This window comes from Podarcis gaigeae, assembly GCF_964106915.1.
Source record: "Podarcis gaigeae genome assembly, chromosome: 1".
In the NCBI taxonomy this organism is placed as follows: domain Eukaryota; kingdom Metazoa; phylum Chordata; class Lepidosauria; order Squamata; family Lacertidae; genus Podarcis; species Podarcis gaigeae.
This window is the reverse complement of record NC_139678.1, coordinates 96,891,388-96,911,994: the sequence shown is the minus strand read 5'-3', so window position 1 is coordinate 96,911,994 and position 20,607 is coordinate 96,891,388. Positions and strand designations below refer to the sequence as shown.

Here is a 20,607-nt window from a genome sequence, read left to right as displayed (position 1 = left end):
ACTGCCTGCCCTTGGAGTAGTAGTTTTTCATTAACTTAAATTAGTGTTCAAGTCCTCCCACTAACCTATCAGGCTACAGTAACCAATCAGATAGCTCAGGAGAGCTGAGCTGGTCAAAACTATGCAACATGAATAGAGTGTAGAAGCTGGATAGCGTTCAGAAATAGTTGTGCAACAGTGAAATGACTCCTCCAGGTGCCTTTTATATTGTGCATTCATGCTGAATTGTGCCTGTGGGGATATTAAGATCGTTATACGTGATCCAGTTTTCATACTGTTTGTGCCTGCAAAAAGTCTGGGGTGGACATGCTGCCTTGTTTCCAATCAGTGCATGTCCTATAACTTCATTCTTTAATCCTGTAACTTTTTAATACCATAAATATACCAGAGGGGGGGTTGGGTCCCACTTTTGTTGCAGTCTAGTGTAAGACTACCCCTTCATACAGCAATCAAGAAAGCCTCGCAGAACAACTAATAAAGTGGATTGATGTGTGAACGATCCAATATAAATCCACCACTAAAGCACTGTATCAATGACTTTTTACAGAATGCACCTGCCAAAAAACAAACAAGAAATGTGCCATTTCCAGACTGTTGCTATTTTTAGGTGGGCTTCAGTCACACACTGGCTAATTCAGGTTGCACAATGAAAAGTGATTTAGAGCAACAAACTCACTTCCCCAAGACATCAGAGTTTTTACAATGAGGGAAGCATGGGGAACTGCAGTAGAAAGAGTGATAGCATGCCATCTTGCCTCCCCGTGAACAAATCAGACTGAATGCTCATTAAATAGCCAACAGCATCTAATCTCCCTTCAAACATATCATAATGAATACTCAAAATGGAGGGAAAGTGGCATATACATGTAATAAACAAACAAAGCAGTCCTATCATAGAGCTCCCCGTCTGCAGGCCCCCCATATAAATTCTGTAAGTGGGACCTGTGATAAAATAAGAGTATTTTCAGAGACTCCATTCTATTACCCCTGTGCCCGCAGTTTTCCATTCCCACCAACAACTGTCAGCATGCTCAGTCTTCATTGCACTACTTTTTTGCGAGGTAGTGGGGAGATATTCCTCCTTTGGATTTCCTCCTGAAAGGTTTCTTTGCATGTTGGGTTTTCTCCAAGTCTGCCTGTAGTGTGTGGATAATGCCATTTTGGTTACATAAGAACTGGCACTCAGAGAATTGAGATACGTACCTCTTACTGTATAAAATCTATTAGGGTAGTTTGAGAGGGCTTTGCTTGCTCATCTATTAACAGATTTGTTTCCTAAGGATGAGTTCCTTTGTCTATGCCTATGGATAAAAACACCTCCAAAGCTCTGCTTTTAATTTTGCTAAATGGATTAAGCATTTCTGCCATTCATTCAACAGCCAGAAGTGAGAAATTTTCACATAATGAACAATTAGGTTTAGTTCTACCAGTCTACGCATAGTGAGTGACTGTATTACTGGAAAATCTCCTTCTCCTGCAACATTTTTGTCCAATGAACCCTGTCAGGCAGTATATAATATAAATTAGTCTAATAAGGTATATTTGCTAGTAATGAATATTTTCAAAGAATCACAGAATCGTAGGGCTGAAAGGGACCCTGAGGGTCATCTAGTCCAACCCCCTGCAATGCAGGAATCTCAACTAAAGCATTCATTACATCCAAACACTGCTTAAAAACCTCCACCCCAGTGGGCAAACAGCTAGCTGCAGGTGGTAAGGAATCTCGAATGAAACTGCAGTAGAAAGAAATAAGTTAAATTGCCTCTGCACAAGCCATGGTCTCAAGCTGAATCGTCCTCCCTGGATGCTATTTAGGAAATAAAAACCAAATGCACAAGGTCCAATCACATGCTTAACTTAAGATCTAGTTTGCCCTTTCAATTAGCTTCAAGGATAGCAAATCCCTTTCTTTCTTTCTTTCTTTCTTTCTTTCTTTCTTTCTTTTAAAGAATGAACAAAGAATGGATATAAAAACTATTGGAACTCTCCAACAATCTTCGTTCAAGGCAAGCTTATTGTGGAGATAGACTAAGTGATTAAGAGAGCTACAAAATAATCTGGTGGAGAAGAGGCAATGCAAATGTTGTTGCTATGGAGAAAAAGCTAAGGAACGTGACTAGGCAGCAGAGCATGCTTGATTCTGCATGGCAGAAAAAGGTGTTTCCATGCCATCTGAGGGCAGTTTAGGGCAAAGTAACAAATCTGGATTTGTGCACCTTATGGGGGGAATGTATCATCCACTGAACCAGCCAATTGATTATTGATTTGTTTATGCAGCTGGCATGATTGATGTGGTGGCACCAATAAGGACCCTAAACACATGCATAACTTTAAAAATATCTAGTCCATTACATTTTACTTTCTGTCAAGTTTAAGGTCATGACAGAAGGCATTTAATCTTTACAGTTAATGGATGATGCCATCTAGTGGCAAAGCCCCTAAGCAAACTTTTGAGGCTGCCTTTATGTTTGATTAAATCAAGGCACCTCTAGGTGGCAGTTCCTCCAGTAACCTGAATGGTAGCAACACAGTAAGTACATCAAATAAGTGCTTTCTTGTAGAAATGGCTAGAAACTGAATGGCTGGTTAGGTACTACTGTTACTGGGGTATTTGTTTGGACTAGTAGCACCACTGTTTTTTGATAACAGCACACATCTGGTGTGCTAATTTGTGAACATGTGGCTTGCTGAAGCACTAGGGAAATCAGTCTACAGTGGTACCTTGGGTTACAGACGCTTCAGGTTACAGACTCCACTAAACCTGAAATAGTACCTTGGGTTAAGAACTTTGCTTCAGGATGAGAACAGAAATCGTGTGGCGGTGGTGCAGCAGCAGTGTGAGGCCCCATTAGCTAAAGTGGTACCTTGGGTTAGGAACAGTTTCAGGTTAAGAACGGACTTCCAGAATGAATTAAGTTCTTAAATCGAGGTACCACTGTACTGCAAATGCAACTAATACTCCTAAGAACATAAGAACGGCTCTGCTAGATCAGGTCAAAGGCCTATCTAGCTTGGCATCGTGTTCTCATATTGGCAAACCAGGTGCGACAGCACCAATCAGCAGTCTCATCAAATGCTCTAATATTTTGTGTAGAAACAATATACCATTGTTAATTTCTCTCTCTCATAGTTTCCATTTCATCTTTAAAAAGGATGTTGGCATTTCAGAAATATTTTGACCTTCAGTACCAACCAAGTACCAAGTTGAATCTCAGCAAATTTATATTTACAAATTAATGATGAGTAGAAGACAAAATCATGCATTCAGGTTATCTTTTTTTCTGACTCACCTGTAGTAGCCATCAGGGCAGAGACAGAGATGAAGTGGTACTGTTAAGGGACGTTTTTAATGTTTAATATTTTACAGTGGTACCTCGGGTTACATACGCTTCAGGTTACATACGCTTCAGGTTACAGACTCTACTAACCCATAAATAGTGCTTCAGGTTAAGAACTTTGCTTCAGGATGAGAACAGAATTTGTGCTCCGGCGGCGTGGCAGCAGCAGGAGGCCCCATTAGCTAAAGTGGTGCTTCAGGTTAAGAACAGTTTCAGGTTAAGTACGGACCTCCGGAACGAATTAAGTACTTAACCCAAGGTACCACTGTATTGTGTTTTTAATATTCTGTTTGGAGCCACTCAGAATGGGTGGGGTATAAATAATAAATTGTTGTTGTTGTTGCTGTTGTTATATCTGCACACAGTCATGTTCAGTTGTATAGACTGAAATCCTATACAGTGAAGTTGGGACCACTGAACAGAGGGGCTGTCACTTCCATGTAAATATTCCATAGATTAAACTGTATTATTTGATCCTTCTTCCATCTAAGTTAATTTAAGTGCCAATAATTCGGTTTGCCTGATGCTGTAGGTTAAGGTATGAATCGAATTCACTCACTTAAGCTTTGTGCAGCAATGTAGCTGTGAAACAGTGAGAAGCCTTGAGCAGGATGCAGCACACAAAAAGGTACACATCTGCTGTGTATTCAGCAGTAACCATTTTCTAAATTCTGAATTTAGCTCAGCCTGTCTAGCTTGGGACATTGTCTTGTGGCAGCTTGTTTAGATTTCTAAAAGCTTGTTAATTTTTTAATTTTTAAAAACATTCTCACAGGTACATATACCATGTGCTGTTTTCACATTTAATTAAATGAAAATTAAGGGCAAGTTAATCCATTGCAAATTAGGCTTTGTGGGTGAGTGTTGCCATCATAAGTCACACACTCAGTGTTTATGGCACTTCTGCTGTTATCCTTTTCAAATTTAACAAGTGTGGTGCCAAGAGGAAGAGAGGAAGGAACAAGCAGCCTGACAAAACAAGAGATGGAAACTAAGAGATGCAGAATCTAAAGTAATAGGTTGAATGAATTGGAAGCTACATTTTTAAGGACAGGTGTTGCACGCAGAAGAGACACTAGTTTTGTTTTTAAAGCCTAGGTCAAGAACAGGGGTAGGCAACCTAAGAATGCGGCCCAATCGCCTTCTCAATCCGGCCCGCGGATGGTCTGGGAATCAGCGTGTTTTTACATGAGTAGAATGTGTCCCTTTATTTAAAATGCAACTCTGGGTTATTTGTGGGGCCTAGGAATCCGTTCACCCCCCCCCCAAAAAAAATGTAGTCCGGCCCACCACATGGTCTGAGGGATGGTGGACCAGCCCACGGCTGGAAAAGGTTGCTGACCCCTGGTCAAGAAGGTCATGATGAACAGCTAAAAGAGAAGTCTTAAAAAGGAACAGACAGTGTAAAATGAAAATATAGCTAAGTAACAACTAAGATGCACCTGTTGTGCATTGGACTGCTTCCTAGATGTCAGGCTCATCTAGCTCAGTGTCTGACTGGCAGCAATCCTGCAGGACATTAGAGAAGTGCCTCTCTTTCCCCGATGCTGAGATTTGAACCTGGTAATTTTTGCATTCAAGTCATTCCCTCTATTCATGAGTGACACCCTTCCCCCACTTATTACACAAACAGCTGTAGGAGAATTAACATAGTGGCGATGTCTATATATATTTCATATTGGGGATGTCTGGATATTTCAGTGTGTTGAAATTATCCTAACTCTCCTACCTTTGTTATGTAATTTAATGGATGCTGGACTTCACCAATGACTTCTGAATCGGCAGCTCTGAACTAGCACAGGAGACATCCTTGGTATATGAGAAGGCTTTCTTTGAACCTCAAATGCATCCCCCCCCCAATTATTCAAACCAATTGCATTATTTAAATGATTTATATACCAACTTTTTAAATTAAAAAAGTACAAAGCCAACCACAGGAATATAAAATATTATAAAAATAATTTTAAAAAGCATGTCCTCATAGCCCCACTTCAATTTTAAACTTATATAATAGAGCATCAGAAATTTGGGGGTATTAGTGGCTTGACGTTTCATGCAAACAGACAAACAGAAAGACAGAGGTGACAGGCAGGAAGTATTAGTATATGGTCCAGAGGAACTGGGAATTTTTTTAAGGACATTGACATTTTCAGCAACATGAGAGCTGTAAAATACCATTCTGAAATTATAAGAAGTCTGCTATTTAATGTTATATGACTTTGCTCTATGTTGCACATTGCAAATGTACATTCATATGTAACTTTCAAGATTTGTCCATTTTGCTTTCTGAAAGCGTTCCATTGTTGGAAAGAGTCATGTGTGCAACTTATGATTAGGCCTCATAAGCAGGCATAACAATTTGGAATTTCAAGGAAGGTTGCTGCTGTTGTTTTGTAAAAAAAAAAACTTGTTATAAAACCACCACCACCAAGACCCTTGTGAGCTTAACCCCAAAACTTCCATCATAATAAGTTTGGATCGAGTAGTGGGTTTGTTGGGGAAGGAGTGGGACATGTACCTTGCAGCTGATAGGACCGGAAATGTTTTTAAAGGATCCATTCCTAACAGTGAAAAAGTAAAGGGAAGTGGCCCGTACCAAGCAGACTGCCTGTGAATCCACTGGTGGCAAAGCTCCACATAAACAGCTGGCTGCCAAAGCTGCTAGGAAAAGCACTCCCTCTACTAGTGGAGTCAAGAAACCTAATCACTACAGGCCTGGTACTGTGGCACTGCAAGAGATTTGTCATTACCAAAAGTCCACGGAACTTTTGATTCGCAAGCTTCCATTCCAGAGGCTGGTAAGGAATGAGTGAGGCAGGGAGCTCTGAGTACCACACACTAGCACCCTGCTAGTTTGTGTTAACCACAGCTGAACATTAGCTATGGCTTAACATGAATTGTGAACACAGCCATTGAATTCAAAGCTTCATCTCTAAAAAAAAAAAAATTAAAGGGTTTTTCTGTGACAGCCCATTTTTCTGAGGTTCATAATGTTATGTCAAACTTTCTCAGTTATGCCACACTTGGTATTTAATTTCTAGAGCTATATAATACCAACCCAGTTTCTTAAACAACGGCCAGAGCTCATGTTTGGATTTTTATTTTATTTTTTACATTTCACAGTGACCACTAAAATAAATTAAGTTGATTGCATGTGAGGTCCCTCGAGCAAAGTACTCAATTGGCCTTTGTAGTATCTGTTCATAACTGGAGATGTTTGTTCTTTAAAAGCTCTGTTGCAGTGAAAGGAGATATTGTTTCTGCATCAGGTGCTTGCACATTTCACTCTCCTTGTGTTAGATTCAGGGCTGTCTTAAGCATATGCAGCACTGGGGTGCAAAGATCCAGCTGGCGCCCTCCTCCCAGGTTGCCCAGTCCCAGGTGTGCAGGAGGGGGGAGCTGGCCAGCCGCCTCAGCATCTTGCTGGCTCAGTCGCCCACAAACTCCCGGCGCAGAGCTGCCTGAGCAGAAGAGCCCGCCATGGCGCTCCAACTGATGGACGGGCTCTTCCCCGGACTCAACTCTCGGGCCCCGGACTCTTGGCCTAGCACCCCTGAGAGCCTAGCGCCCAGGTGCCCTGCACCCCTAGCGCCTATGGGTAAGACGGCCCTGGTTAGATTGCAAAAAATCCTATTTCAGATGACATGGACTGCGAAACAGGAAGTGTTATTTGACTCAATATAGACCCAGTGAAGTGAATGGACTTAAATGGCTAACTGAAATCCAATGATTTTAATGGGTCCACTTGAAGTATGGCTACAATAACCTAACCTCACTTAACTGGGAGCACAGTACAGTACTTGCATTTCCTGTTACTCTAACAAAGTTTGATAATATCTTGGCTGTCTCTTAGTGCAGACCCGAGTCATCGAGCTTGAGCTTCTACAGCTGCCATGAACCACCACTGGCAGGATTGGCAGCAACAGCAGCAGGTTTGTTCTATGCTTATGACAATATGTTTTCTCTTGTTAATTACCGTATGCTGATTTAAATGTGCACTTTATATTTGACTTCTTTTAGTAATGTTTTGTTTGGAAATGTTTAAGATAATTTTTCTGTTATCTTTACTGTGTTAAATGTGCATTCTGTAGTCAACCTCCTTTGTAATGCTTTGTTTTGAAACCTTTAGGAGAATATTTTACTTTCTTTAGTAATGTTTTATCCTGGATTGTTTTATTTGATGTTCTAATGTGTTGTAAACTTTCAGATTTATTCTTAAAAATATGAAGCAGAAATAATAACGAGAATAATAATATCTAAAATCACTACGATGAAGATTTAAAACATTTTTAAAAATAAACATAAGCTGATAGGATGACAAACACCATATTCATTGCTTATGACAAAAACAGAAAATACTACACTAACATGTTGCACATTTAGCACCCTCAAATCAGGGCTGTTTCTGCTTCAGTGTCCTAAGAAATAAAGTAAATGACTAGCAATAAACTTGTTTGACCACTTAGCATCAAAATACACTAAAGTGGTAAGTGTGCTCTTAGGGAACTGAGCAATGTGGAAAGACAAACAAACCATTTTCAGGCACCTGTGATGCAACATTTGGTTTCTCTGTATTATAATGACCTGTATAAAAATTGTCAACAGAAAACTACCTGACGCATATTCTAAAACACACCTGGGGAATTTTTTTCTGGTTTGCTTGCATAACAGCCTCTAGCCCCCCCCCCCTCTCTTTTAATGTGCTTCTTCAAAACTCTTCCTAGGGAACAAATGAAACTCCACTGATCATAAGACTGAATCTAAATATCCACTAAAGATAACAGATTTTTGGATAGCCCATTCCTGGAAGCTGGTAAATTCTGATGAATTTAAGAATGCACTGAGGGAATCTTCCAGCTTGGGTGGCATTGGCTGGTGCTGTTCTTGAAGCTCTGGTTGATTTGTGGAATACAGGGATAACTCAGGTGGTTGGCAGGATCACTCCAAAGCAGCATCTCTTGCTTAGCAGAGCCTTACTGCTCCTTGGTATGCACTTAAGCTGAGGATGTTGAAGCAAACTGGCAGTACAGGCTGGTCCATTGGGGCTAGTGGAGCATCAACTTCAGTCTTCCCTGCATCTGCCTGACCAGGGGGTGTCAATAGCTATCATTGTCCTCCTCGGTCTCAGTGTTGTCCTTATAAAATTCAGCAGGGAGAAAGATGTGGACAAAACTAGAGATAGTTGAATCTGCCTGTCATTGGCTCTGGCTCCATCTACTGTTGGGCTTTCTGTCTTCCAGCCCACCAATTCCAATGGGCACAAGTCACCACTCCAAGTTGGAAACATCTGGAATCCAAGTGGAGGGAACACAACTGAACATTGGTATGAGCTCATCATTAAGATTACTCCATGGCTGTGATGATGGTTGAAGATGCATTTTTTTCTTCACAAGCCACTCAGTGTTCTCCAGCAGACCTTTTCCTGGTAAGTCAAGACTTGTTAAAATCTTGCTACTACTATGATGTAGTCAACCCCTCAGTGGCATGCTGTGACATGTTTGCAACTGGTTTTGAGAGTAAAATTACTTGTGTCCATCACAACTTCATTGTATGACACCTTGAGAGTTTTTTTAGTAGGTGTATAGTAAGTATTACATACATAGGTAAAGGTAAAGGTACCCCTGCCCGTATGGGCCAGTTGTGTCCGACTCTAGGGTTGCTCTAGAGGCCGTGAGCCGGTGCCATCCGAAGACACTTCCAGGTCACGTGGCCAGCATGACGAAGCTGCAGCTGGCGAGCCAGCACCAGTGCAGCACACGGAAACGATTACATACATACATACGGATGCAGTCTGTTATAGTCCTTTGTATAGACCAGGTTTCCTCAACCTCAACCCTCCAGATGCTTTGAGACTGCAATTCCCATCATCCCTGACCACTGGTCCTGCTAGCTAGGGATCATGGGAGTTGTAGGCCAAAAACATCTAGAGGGCCGAGATTGAGGAAGTCTGGTATAGGCACAGCACAGAGTGCAATCCTATACATGTCTACTAAGAAGTAAGTCCTATTGGGTTCAGTGGGGCTTACTCCTAGGCAGTGGCAGGTGCCCATTGGGGCTGGTGGGGTGGAAGGCAACCTCCATCAGCCCCAGTCAAGTGTGGCCAATGCTCAGGAATTATGGGAGTTGTAGTCCAGCAGCTTCTGGAAAGCCACAGGCTCCCTGAAACTGCTTTAGTGTCTTCCTCCTATATGAAGGGAAATACTGCAATACTAACAGCAATACATGTAATAAAGAACACAGTCACCATATATTTACACTTGCATCCTGTCACAAGGAATATTTGTCCCACTGGTCAACACCCCCCCCACACCAAATAAACATTTAATATGCATAGGTCTTTGAAAATTTAAAACAAACCAGCTCCTAGCTCAACCTTAATGTTTTTTTCCTCGATTCCATTTCCCTATTTAATAAACATATATTTGAAAGCTCATCTGAATAAATCTCAAGGATTAGTATTTAGGATTAAGAGATATTATATATATTTAAGCCATTGTTGTAATAGTCACTAACAAACGGTCCCAAATGACTGCTGTAAAAGCATTGCCGAAGTTCTGCCATTAATGAAAATTGCTGACTTTAGAAAACCATCCACAGCCTCATTCAGACAAGCTCAACAGGATGGATTTGAACTACATTTATTTTTAAACCCACTTTTCTTTATTCTTCACATCTAATAACTGCTAACAATCAAATCACAAATATTTAGTTGATGTATCAAATAATAAAATAATTGACGAGTACTTGGGACCTGATCCTGACTAGCTTCAGTTGAAGGTAAACAGAAGTCCACTTCAAACTATTTATTTTAAATATGAGTACTAGGAAGTGTGTGTGTATGAGATTAGCCTCCATAAGAGAGGATCTTTGAGGTTTGATTAGTCTGCACTTAGGCAGAAAACAGTACACACATCATAGAATTGCAAAGTTGGAAGGGACTATGAGGGTCATCTAGTCTAACTCCATGCAATACAGAAATCTTTTTGCCTAGTATGAGGCTCCTGAGATCAAGTGCTACCAATTGAGCAATCTAACCACATATTCAAGCCAGGGAAATATCTGGAAAAGGCATAAACTGGACATTTCTTAGTTTTCCCCTACCAGATGGAAGACAAAACTGACTAGAAGGGTGAGGCCTGTTGCAGCTTCAAAGGCGGATATTGCTAGGAGTAGAATTGGTATAATAGCAATAGTTGGAGTGTTGGTATTGAGGTAAATATGGCCATTATTAGGTATAGGGCTAATATTATACCCTCAGTACAGATTAGGACGGACATAAAGTGGATTCAATGGAAGGATAACCCTAAAAGGCTCAGCAGAAATTATGTATTTAATAAAAAGAGGACTGTTGACATGTCAGGGGTTCTGATGTGGTCAGAATTTACTAAGTCGAAATTAGTGGTTGTTGGTTAGACTAACCCCTTATTCAGCTCAATCAAAGCCGCCTGTGTTCATTCATAAATAGGACCCGTAGTTAAGGCTGACTTCAGAGACAATGGACAAGAACCTTTCTCGTGTTGCTGGATAGGAGGACAGAGACTAGGGCAGTATAAATAAATTATAATTATTATAATTTTGTTACAGCAATAGGAAATAGATTGAGAGACACATGCCTTAGCCTTTTTTTTGCCAGATACAGCCATTTAAAAGCCATTTCTGTATTCACCTAATATCCAAAACAAATATTTTATACCAGGAATTTTAAGGTGTTAAAGCGTTCATTACTAAGTTAAAGTGCATAAATCTGTGAAATAATTCCAATTACCCTTTCCAACAATCCACATAGAATAAAAATAATAAAAATCTGAGGGGAAAACCATGCATTTCAAATGTTGAAAACATTTTATTAATCCTGGTATGTATTAAGTACCATCTAAAAATGCTAAAGAAAGAGAGAGTCTCTGGAATAGTGTTTCAGCTTGTTTTGGAGTAATTACAATCTGGTGTGGGCGTGTTTGGGGCTCAGTTTTACAAATGGAAGACCAGATAGAGGATGTAGCCAGGAGCATTTGACCAGCTATGCTCATTTCTGAGGAGGCTAGAACTTTGCATGACAAAAAAATGCCTTAGGTACAACTAGGTTGGATTAATTAAACACACAGTACATGGGGCTTTATTTGAAAAGTCTTGAGAAGCTTCAAATGGTCCCGTATGCAATTGCAAGGACGCTGGTGAGTGCAGACCTCTGAGATCACATTGTACTGATTACCAACTTCTTTCCTGGCACAATTCAAATCATTGGCAATTACCTCCAAAGCCCTAAATGACATAAGTCCAGATTGCTTCCTTCCATATCACCCTGCCTACTGAAAATTGGATGGAAAGTGTCTTCTCTGTGCTCCACTTGGGTAGAAGCATGTTTAAGTGGGATGAAACAGTCTTCTCAGTGGTTGCACCTTGATTATGGAATATTTTGTCCCATGAAGTTTGGTTGGCTCCCTTTCTTGCTGTTACTAAAAGCCCTTTTATTTTAGCAGACTTTGGTTGTATATAGGTCAGATTATCTATTTATGTTTGGTTTTGCCATAAAGTTCTCAGACTTGAGGTTTTAGCAACTATGGTAATTGTTTGATAACATTCTACCATAGTGGCTAAAACCAAACAATTACTATTTAAGGTTACACGACTTGCTGATCAGAAGGTCGGCGGTTTGAATCCCTGCGACGGGGTGAGCTCCTGTTGCTCGGTCCCTGCTCCTGCCAACCTAGCAGTTCGAAAGCACGTCAAAGTGCAAATAGATAAATAGGTACCTCTCCGGCGGGAAGGTAAACTGCATTTCCGTGCGCTGCTCTGGTTCGCCAGAAGCGGCTTAGTCATGCTCGCCACATGACCCGGAAGCTGTACGCCGGCTCCCTCAGCCAATAAAGCGAGATGAGCGCCGCAACCCCAAAGTCGGTCACAACTGGACCTAATGGTCAGGGATCCCTTTACCTTTACCTTATATTAATAAACAACAGCTAAGTGATGAAAAATTGGTAAGAAGTGACTGTAATATTGCATTCCCCTCCCCCAATAGGGAGGAAACCTAATTTATTTCAAATGAGTCAGGTTTTAGGATTCGTAACTTTCTTCAAAAATGTATAACTGACTTTTTCCTGTTTTAATGCGAGCCAAAGTTCTGGAGACCCTGCTGGTCTTGTCCAACCCACCATCCTATCCTTCTACTTGTCCATCAGCAGCCTTGTCTACTTCAGTCCCTTCCAATAGTCACTTATTTTGTGGGCTTACTCACTAGTCCCTATATGTAGCCCCCCTTTTCCTATTACCTTTGTGATGCATTTTCCTGAGTGGATAAGGCTAACCCATCACACAGGCTATAGAAAAATGTTTAGCCACCCACAAATCTAGACAGTTGGGACCATTCTGTGGCTGATAACTTTTAAAACAGGTATTTTTCTGAACATCACATTAACTCACCTTAGGAAGTCCTTAACAGCGTGTGGACATTTTTGCTTATGCAATGGAGCAGTAGGAATCACAGTTGTTTCTCACCCCTTCCACATGTCTAACCTCCATAGCAGCTGGGGTCAGAAGGTGTGTCTCATATCCTGCAATTTAGGTGTAATCTTGTGGTCTTTTCCATGTGTCACACACCCATTATGTATATGAATTTAGAAGGGGGAAGACTTGGTGCTACCCTTACAATTCCTCCCCTCTAAGTGTACTGTGAATGTTTGCAAATAGGGATGGTGTCTCAACAAAATCAGACTGTATACCACGATGAGGCCTCAAACCTACCTATACTGTATAGACATCAATTTTCTGGGATTGGTTTTTGCCCTATTGAGTTCTGGCCAAAGCTGTACAGCTACATATCAAATTTTCTAAGGATTACCAATCTATGAAGAGGTGTTGGGAATGGGATGGCTCAAGATTTGCGGTCCTTTCAGATTTTCAGGATTACTGGGAAGAACTGTATTCAGCGGGGCTTACACCACAATCCTAACCATCACTCCAAAATTCTATTGAATTTAGCGGGGTTTATTCCCAGGTAGATAGGGTTAGGAGTGCAGCCTTACTCCTTGGTAAGTCTGCAACCCTAACATTAGGCAGTAAGCCCCACTGAGCTCAACCAAACCTACTTTCGAGTAAACATAGTATAGATTGCGCTGCATCTCTTTAAACAAGCAAGGTCGGGCTGTTTTTTGTTTTTTGTTTTTATTTAAACCGCAATCGCTGCTACAATCGCTACACGCCCTCCTCCTCCTTTAATTTATAGCATTTTAAAAAGGGAGGCTGCGGGTTGAGCGCGTTGCTTCCCACAGCCGCGACCGAGACCTCTTTCGATAATAGGGCAGCGCACAAGTTGAATTAAACATAAACTTCCCATGATGCGGGTGGGAACTCAGACTCGTGCTAACACGAGGTGTAGCCTCCTGCTAATTGCAGCCTAGCATTGGCTTCGGCTAACGGGAGATTTTCGGCAAGGCTTGTTGGGACTCCGAGTCTGGAGAGACGCCACCAGCTCTTGAGCCCCTCCGACGCCGGAGCTCGGGGAGGGGAGTTTGGGCGCGCTCTCGTCCTTCTCGAGGACGGTGGGAGGAGCCGAGCGACCGGGGAGGCCGCCGGCGGGTCCCACCTGCAGTTGATGTGCGAGGAGGAGCGGCCAGGGCGAGGCGAGGCGACGGCCACTTTCTCTCGCTGCATGCCTGGCTCGTGAGAAGGAAGCCTCGGCGTCTCTTTCCCCCCGCGCGCGTGCCTTTTCCCACGGCTTGGCGTCCCCTGCCGCCTCGCCCTCTTCTTCCTTTGCTGTGCTTTCTCTGCCGCCTTGCCCAACTATGGAGACGTCCGGAGACGAACTGGGCGGCGGCAGCAACAGCTTCCCCGAGCCCACCATCGTGCAGCCCCCCGGGACCACTCCCCCGCCAGCCTACCCGGCCCGGGACCCGCAGCCAGCGGAGACGCTGCGCGTCGGGGAGGACGTGCAGTTCAGTGAAGAGCTGGAGGATAGAGGTGAGTCTTTGGGGCCAGTGACGTCTCCCAACAACATGCTTCTCCTCTCCCCCCCCCACCCCTGCAGAAACCAGGCTCCTGTCACGCGCCCATTTCTCTTCCTTTCCCGCGCGCGCCCTGCCCCTGGCCGGCTCCCGAAAGATTCCTTAAGTTGGCGTCGAACAGGACCGACCCACCGCGAAGCCACCGCTCCCAGGCGACTCTCTAGGAAAGCCTTCTTTCAATCACCTCACCCCTATGGCCGGCTCCTTTCTACGCGTCTAGCACTTCTCTCTCTCTCTCTCTCTCTCTCTCGCCATCCCGGGTCCGGCCAAGTCTCTGCAGCCCACCCGCTCGCCTCTATATCGCCCTCACGGACGTCCTAGCACTTTCTAATTTACCTCGCTGACCAATAAACCGCTACTCTTAACCCCACTAAATTCTGCCACGTCGCTCTTGTAACCAGCTATATCATGCCAAGACCCCACACTTCATCCCTTCTTATGCCTTTACCGCCCTTTCCTTCCTATAGACCCATTTTTGCCGTGCATCCTCCATTGTTGAATCCTGCCTCCTGTATTTCACCTTCCTCAGCCACTCCTGCTTCTCATATATCATCTATGGACCTCCCGTGGTCTGTCTCCTCCACCGCTAGCTGTTCTTTCCTCACAACTCGTCTGCTTGTCCTCCATTGTCTTATCACCTGCAGCAGCCATCTGAATGACCATTCTCAGTCCTCCTTGACCCTTCTTAATAGTTGGACTGAAATCTTAACTCTGCTTGCCTGGGAGTAAGTCCCATTGAATTCATTAGGACTTACTTCAGAGTAGACAAGGTTAAGCTTGTGCTGTTGGTTTGTCTTTCATATTTAATTCTTTCTCTCTCTACACAAACACACCCACACACACCACACACTTAACATAATCTATTTTACCAACCTTGCAGTTAAATTCTTTGCTCACTCATTCTTTTTTATTTTAGAAAAGAAATGGAGCACTGACAGCCTTAAACAAAGAAACACCCGCCTTTTCTTTAGCCTTGAACCACCCAGTCTTCAAAATGCAATTTAAAATGCATTCACTACAATGCAGCCTGGCGTCCCCATTGACTGCAAAGAAAGCATGTTATTTTACCCATTCCACACCCCTTCTTAGAAAGAAGGGGCATTCAGTCTATTGTCTCCCTAACAGGCACCTGCCAAGCACGTGCCTATTCAATAGATTTGTGTGTTTTTCTTTCTCTGCCCTCTTCCCATGGCATTCTGTTTCATCTGAAGCCAAGCAGCTCCCTGCCTGACTTGGAGCCTGCTCTTTGCTCTTCGTTCTCTGCAACTGTCCACAGTCAGTTTCCGAGTTATAAAAACTGCCTATTTCCAGGCAGTATTCTGGCTACAATCTTGTTGGGTATGATGGGTCACTGTGCATGCATTTTTATTTTTATTTAATTAGGAGCTGCTCTTCTAAATGAAATAGTGATATTTGAAGGCCTTTTGCAGTGGCTTAGTCACTTTATAAGGATTGGGCAGTATATGCCAAGTTGGTCTATATTCAAGAGTTTGGGCTTAGGAATAGAGGGATCTTGATTCACCTGGGAATGATCTTCCCACTAAACATCTTCTATAGATGTAAGATGATGATGGTGAGAAGGAACAAAGGACCTAGTAAAAGATAATGGATGTATGGGGGAAATAAGACAAAGAACCCATAAACTCATTCCTTGTCCCTCCCTTTCCATTGATAACAAACTCACAGGTCTGAGCTATTATTCTTTCCAAAGAAATGTTAGGAATAGTTTTTATTTTTTGCTTTAATCAATCAAAATTTCAATGAATTTATTCTTTTCTTTTTGAAATGCTATGTCTGTAGGGTGTTCAGGTGCATTTTGATGGATCATGGACAAAGTATGAAGGTTTTAGCTTCAGCCTTTAGGGAAGCTTAGTTTTTTTCAGTGTCTAGTATAAAACAAAGTTGTGAGAGTCCCCTCTCTACTTTCGTTAGGATTCAGAGAATCTTTGTGTGTGACTACTGTATTTGGAATAAGAAAATGCATTAAAATTATTTCAGTTAATCTGAAATAAAAAAGTCTGTGTAAAACCAATTAAAGCAGCATATGTAAAAAAACCAACTTCATAAATATATTGTCAGCAGGAGAGTTTCTTTGTATCAATTACAAATTATTTTTTACAGACAAATGGGAAAAATATCAGTTTAATAAAACACATCACATCTTTCATTACATGTACTAAAATATCAAATGGCGTAATCTTCAAATGTGAACATGACTTTATAATTATAATATACCCTTTCTAGCCTTGTCTGTGTATAAATTAACCCAGGTATGTTCCATAGGAAGATTTGAAGTCACATTCTGAATGGGATTTGCATTCATGATATAAGTTGCAAAGGTCTAGCATTACCTGTGAAACTATTTTCATTTTATGTGTTTGGCAGATAGATGCTTGTGTGCAATCCCCAAAGATTTTTCACACATACAAACACAATATGTTTTAAGGGGAACAATTTACCTGGTGACACATTCCTTTTTTCCCTGGAGGTAGTAAATTGTAAAACATTTGTCCAATTCTAATAGTATGTAAGATTCAAATATTTTAATGTAAAATGCATAAATTTTGATTCGAGTGGTGTTTAAACAATTTAGACTTGTACCATCTTTCATAATCCAGTAGCAACCAAGAACTGGTTTTAACTATTTTAACTATAATGTTGTTATTAATTTTGCACCACAAATATGTGTTCTATTTTGGCGGGGCATAGATCCTCCTATTGCTCTTTTGGTATGGACCCCACTAATTCATTGGGGTTTTGTTAAGTCTGATCCTGTGATAGTTGGCTCATTTGTTGTCAAAAGTTAGCAAAATCCAACTGGAAATATTTATTCTATTCTTTCCAGAGATCACAGAGTGAACAAGACGAAGGGGGAGGGGAGCTTAATACATGAACACACCTGTTTTGTTTTATTTTGACTAAATTTTGCTAGAGCAAGTAAAGTCCTTAGAACTGAAATACACAAAAAAACCCAACAAGCTTGGGGAGATGGCTGCACAACAATGGCGTATGTTAACCTCTACTGCACCTGCTCTGATTTTCAGAGATGCATCAGATCAGCACCTTTATTTTGCTCTTCTATCAAGCTGCTGCTTGTATTGTGCATCTGTTTCACTGGCACTTTAAGCAATCTCTCCCCATGCTCTTTAAAGTTTGATCAGGAATTGAGTGTGTGTATGCAAAAATCTAAAGATGTCTGGTTATTTTATGATCGGCTCCAGGTTGCTCCAAGCAGCAATTGGTACTCTTTTTTTTTTTTAACCTCCTGTGAAATACAAAGACAAACCTGAACCCATGCACCTGCTTTAGCATTATTTATGGTATATAAATAAGGTGAACAGGATTCCTCCTAAACGGGAAAAATACACAAGGAATTCCTGGTTTGGTTCTGAATGGACCTAATTTCTTTTTTTCTTTAAAAGGGGAATAAAACACAGCCCACACTGATTTCCTCTTCTGATTCTCTTACCAGGTTTACTAGAAAGCAGCACAAGACTAAAACCTCACGAAGCTCAAAGCTACAGAAAGAAGGCACTGTGGGTTTCATGGGCTTCCATTGTTGTCACACTGGCTCTGGCAGTTGCTGCCTTCAGTGAGTATTGAACCTATTTCAAATATTTCAGCCTTTGTCTTGGATACCCGAATGCTTAAAAAGCCATACACGATGCTGCTGTGTGCTTTTATATAGCTCTGCTACTGAAGTGACTTAGAGAAGGCTTGCCACGTGCTTATAAATTAATAAAACAGCTGTGTGTATTCTTTTTTTCTTTCTCTTTTTCTTTTTTGCGAAGAGGACATAATTGTTGAAGGTCAGATGAAGGAGCAGTTTTTTGTTTCCTGTTAGTCTTTGCAGATACGGAAATGTATTCGCTTTTCTCAATAATATAAAAAATACAGTGAATTAAATTTAAATTGAATTAAGTTTAAACAAGCCTGTATCTTTCTTGGATGCCATTTTTTAAAAAATACAGAGCAAAGGCAGAAAAATTACACACAAAACATTTAATATTTATTTTCCTGTGGCTAATAATACATAATTAATGTTTGGAGTGCAATCTCCACCATTCTGATAAGATTATATGCTCCTTGGGGTACATTTAATGATGCCCCTGTGGATCTGGCTTTTCTGCTTTAGGCTCTTTAAGTAAATATTCTAGAAAGCATCTATCTAAAGCAAATATTACTTTAAAAATCACATGAAATTAAAGGCTGCTTGCTTCATTTAAATTGAAAGACGCTAGCTCAGCATAGTTTAAATGTTACACACTTAGTAGCAGGTTGTGCTAACCTATGAATTATGCAAAAAGTACTTTATTTAACTCTGTAGAGACATCTTGTGACGCAAAGTACAAGATTTTGCAGTAGCTTAACAGAAAAGTTAGTTGGCTTTTGTTTGGTTTAATATTGTTCGTTTTAAAAATAGAATTCCAGTTCTCAGAGGCGCACAGGACTTGCTTGTGGATTCTCAGGATATCATCTCTTGGTGTGAGAGAAGCAAAACTGGATGCCGTTGCAGCACATGTTCTTGTGCTAATCTGCAGTGATGGGCTACGGCTGAAAGCTAGTGTCAGCTCCCAAGGGGAGCTATTAGAATCTGGCCAAATGGGCTCTGCAATACTCAGCATATATTACCAGGAGTAATTTGTATGGCAAACACACACACACACCATGCGTCAATATTTAAAAAGAAAGAAGAAAAGAAAATGTGAAAGCAGGGTTTCCTCTAGTACAAAAGAAATAAAGCATAGAAAAGAGAATTGTCCTGTTTCATTGGTGTGATTTTACTGCCTTGGAATCAGAACAGCAACAATTATATTGTCCTCAATGTTAACAATACCTTGGCATACAATTAGGGCACAAGGAAGTATTTAGGGAGACAAAATGGGTTGTGGCTTTTAAGAATTTTTCTATGAGTTTGAAAGGGGAGGGCACATACTGGAGGTTTTTGATGGAACTTTGATTCTGTAAATATGCCAACTATAGCGAGTGGTGCAGTTGGATGAAATATTATGCTGTTGAAAAAGAGTACCTTGTACACTTTGCTTTGTCCTCTTTAAACCAGTGGGGCTTAATTCAGAGTATACAATGCTGGGTTGCATGGATTAGTCAAGTTAAAGCAATTTCCTATGTTTCAGGTTATTGCTACTAAACCTGTTAGGACATAAGGAACCTACATTAAAGATGGAGGGGCACATTGGCTGGTATTCAACTATGTTTTAGAGTAGACCCAGTGACATTAATGGGCTTAACTTAGTCATGTTCATTCATTCAGTTGGTCTCCTCTGAATAAAAACTGCCTGAATACCACCCATTGTATCAAGCACTAAAGTAGCATGTGGGAGACCAGTTTTTTAATTGATGTCATATCCTTGCATCTACAGCCACCTCCCTTAATATTTAAAAAACATCCTAGTAATAATAGTAATTGCCTAGAAAAAATTTAAGTGCCCTTTAGAGACACCTGTGTTTTTTAATACTGGAACCCAAGATATATCAACTTGCAAGTAGCGTGAACACAACATAGCATCTAGCATTTCTGTTTTATGCATGTCTACTCAGAAGTGAACTCCAATGGGACTTGGTCAAAAGAAAATTCACATAGGATTGCAACCTGAGCATCATATAGGTTTTAAACCCATAGGCATTTTAGTATAGTAAAATAGATTTATTAGGTACGTAACATTTATACTACAAGAAAGGAACATGTTCAGTGCTGATTTAATTGGTATAGAATCAAAGGCCCAAGCTAGACAATACGTAAGTTGGACATCTGTGACAGGAAAGCCTGCTTGCTTTTATTTCTTTTTGGAGTAGTTGCAAGGGTTTCCAAATTTGATCAGGGTTGTTGCAGTGGGGCTGTGGCAGTGGGCACTGGTACCATGTTTGTGATCTAATTTATCTCCAAAGCTGCTGTATGCACCATTAAAGAGAATATACAGACACATGTTTTCCCCACTAATAAGGCATGTAGGTCTTTGGTGGGATCCATGATAGGTAAGGAGACAAAATTTGGGGGGGGGATGTTGCTCACTCCTTTCAAGTGTTCCAGTCTTGATCAGATTACATCTCTCCCCCCCTGATTATTCTTATTAAAACGATAATAGCAACAAGCTGGGGATTCAATCACACATCGTCTAATCTTTTGACCCTCAGATCTATATTCTGCCTGTTAAATACTTGTTTTACTTATCTGATTGCAGCAGAATGCTGTGTAATAGTATAAAGTGAACAGAATATTCAAATTTTATACGTTTGCTAAATGCTGTGTTGTC

General features: G+C 41.1%; 1 protein-coding gene across 1 annotated transcript in view; it reads left to right on the top strand.

The window, feature by feature from the left end:
- Window positions 1–13,605: 13,605 nt before the first annotated feature.
- Window positions 13,606–20,607, top strand: part of TMEM163 (transmembrane protein 163) — a 67,061-nt gene continuing 60,059 nt past the window's right edge. Inside the window, exons 1-2 of the mRNA XM_083714434.1 lie at window positions 13,606–14,291; window positions 17,808–17,927. Of these exons, the coding sequence (XP_083570560.1) occupies window positions 14,117–14,291; window positions 17,808–17,927 (295 nt within the window). The 5' untranslated portion in view covers window positions 13,606–14,116. The remainder of the gene's footprint in view (window positions 14,292–17,807; window positions 17,928–20,607) is intronic.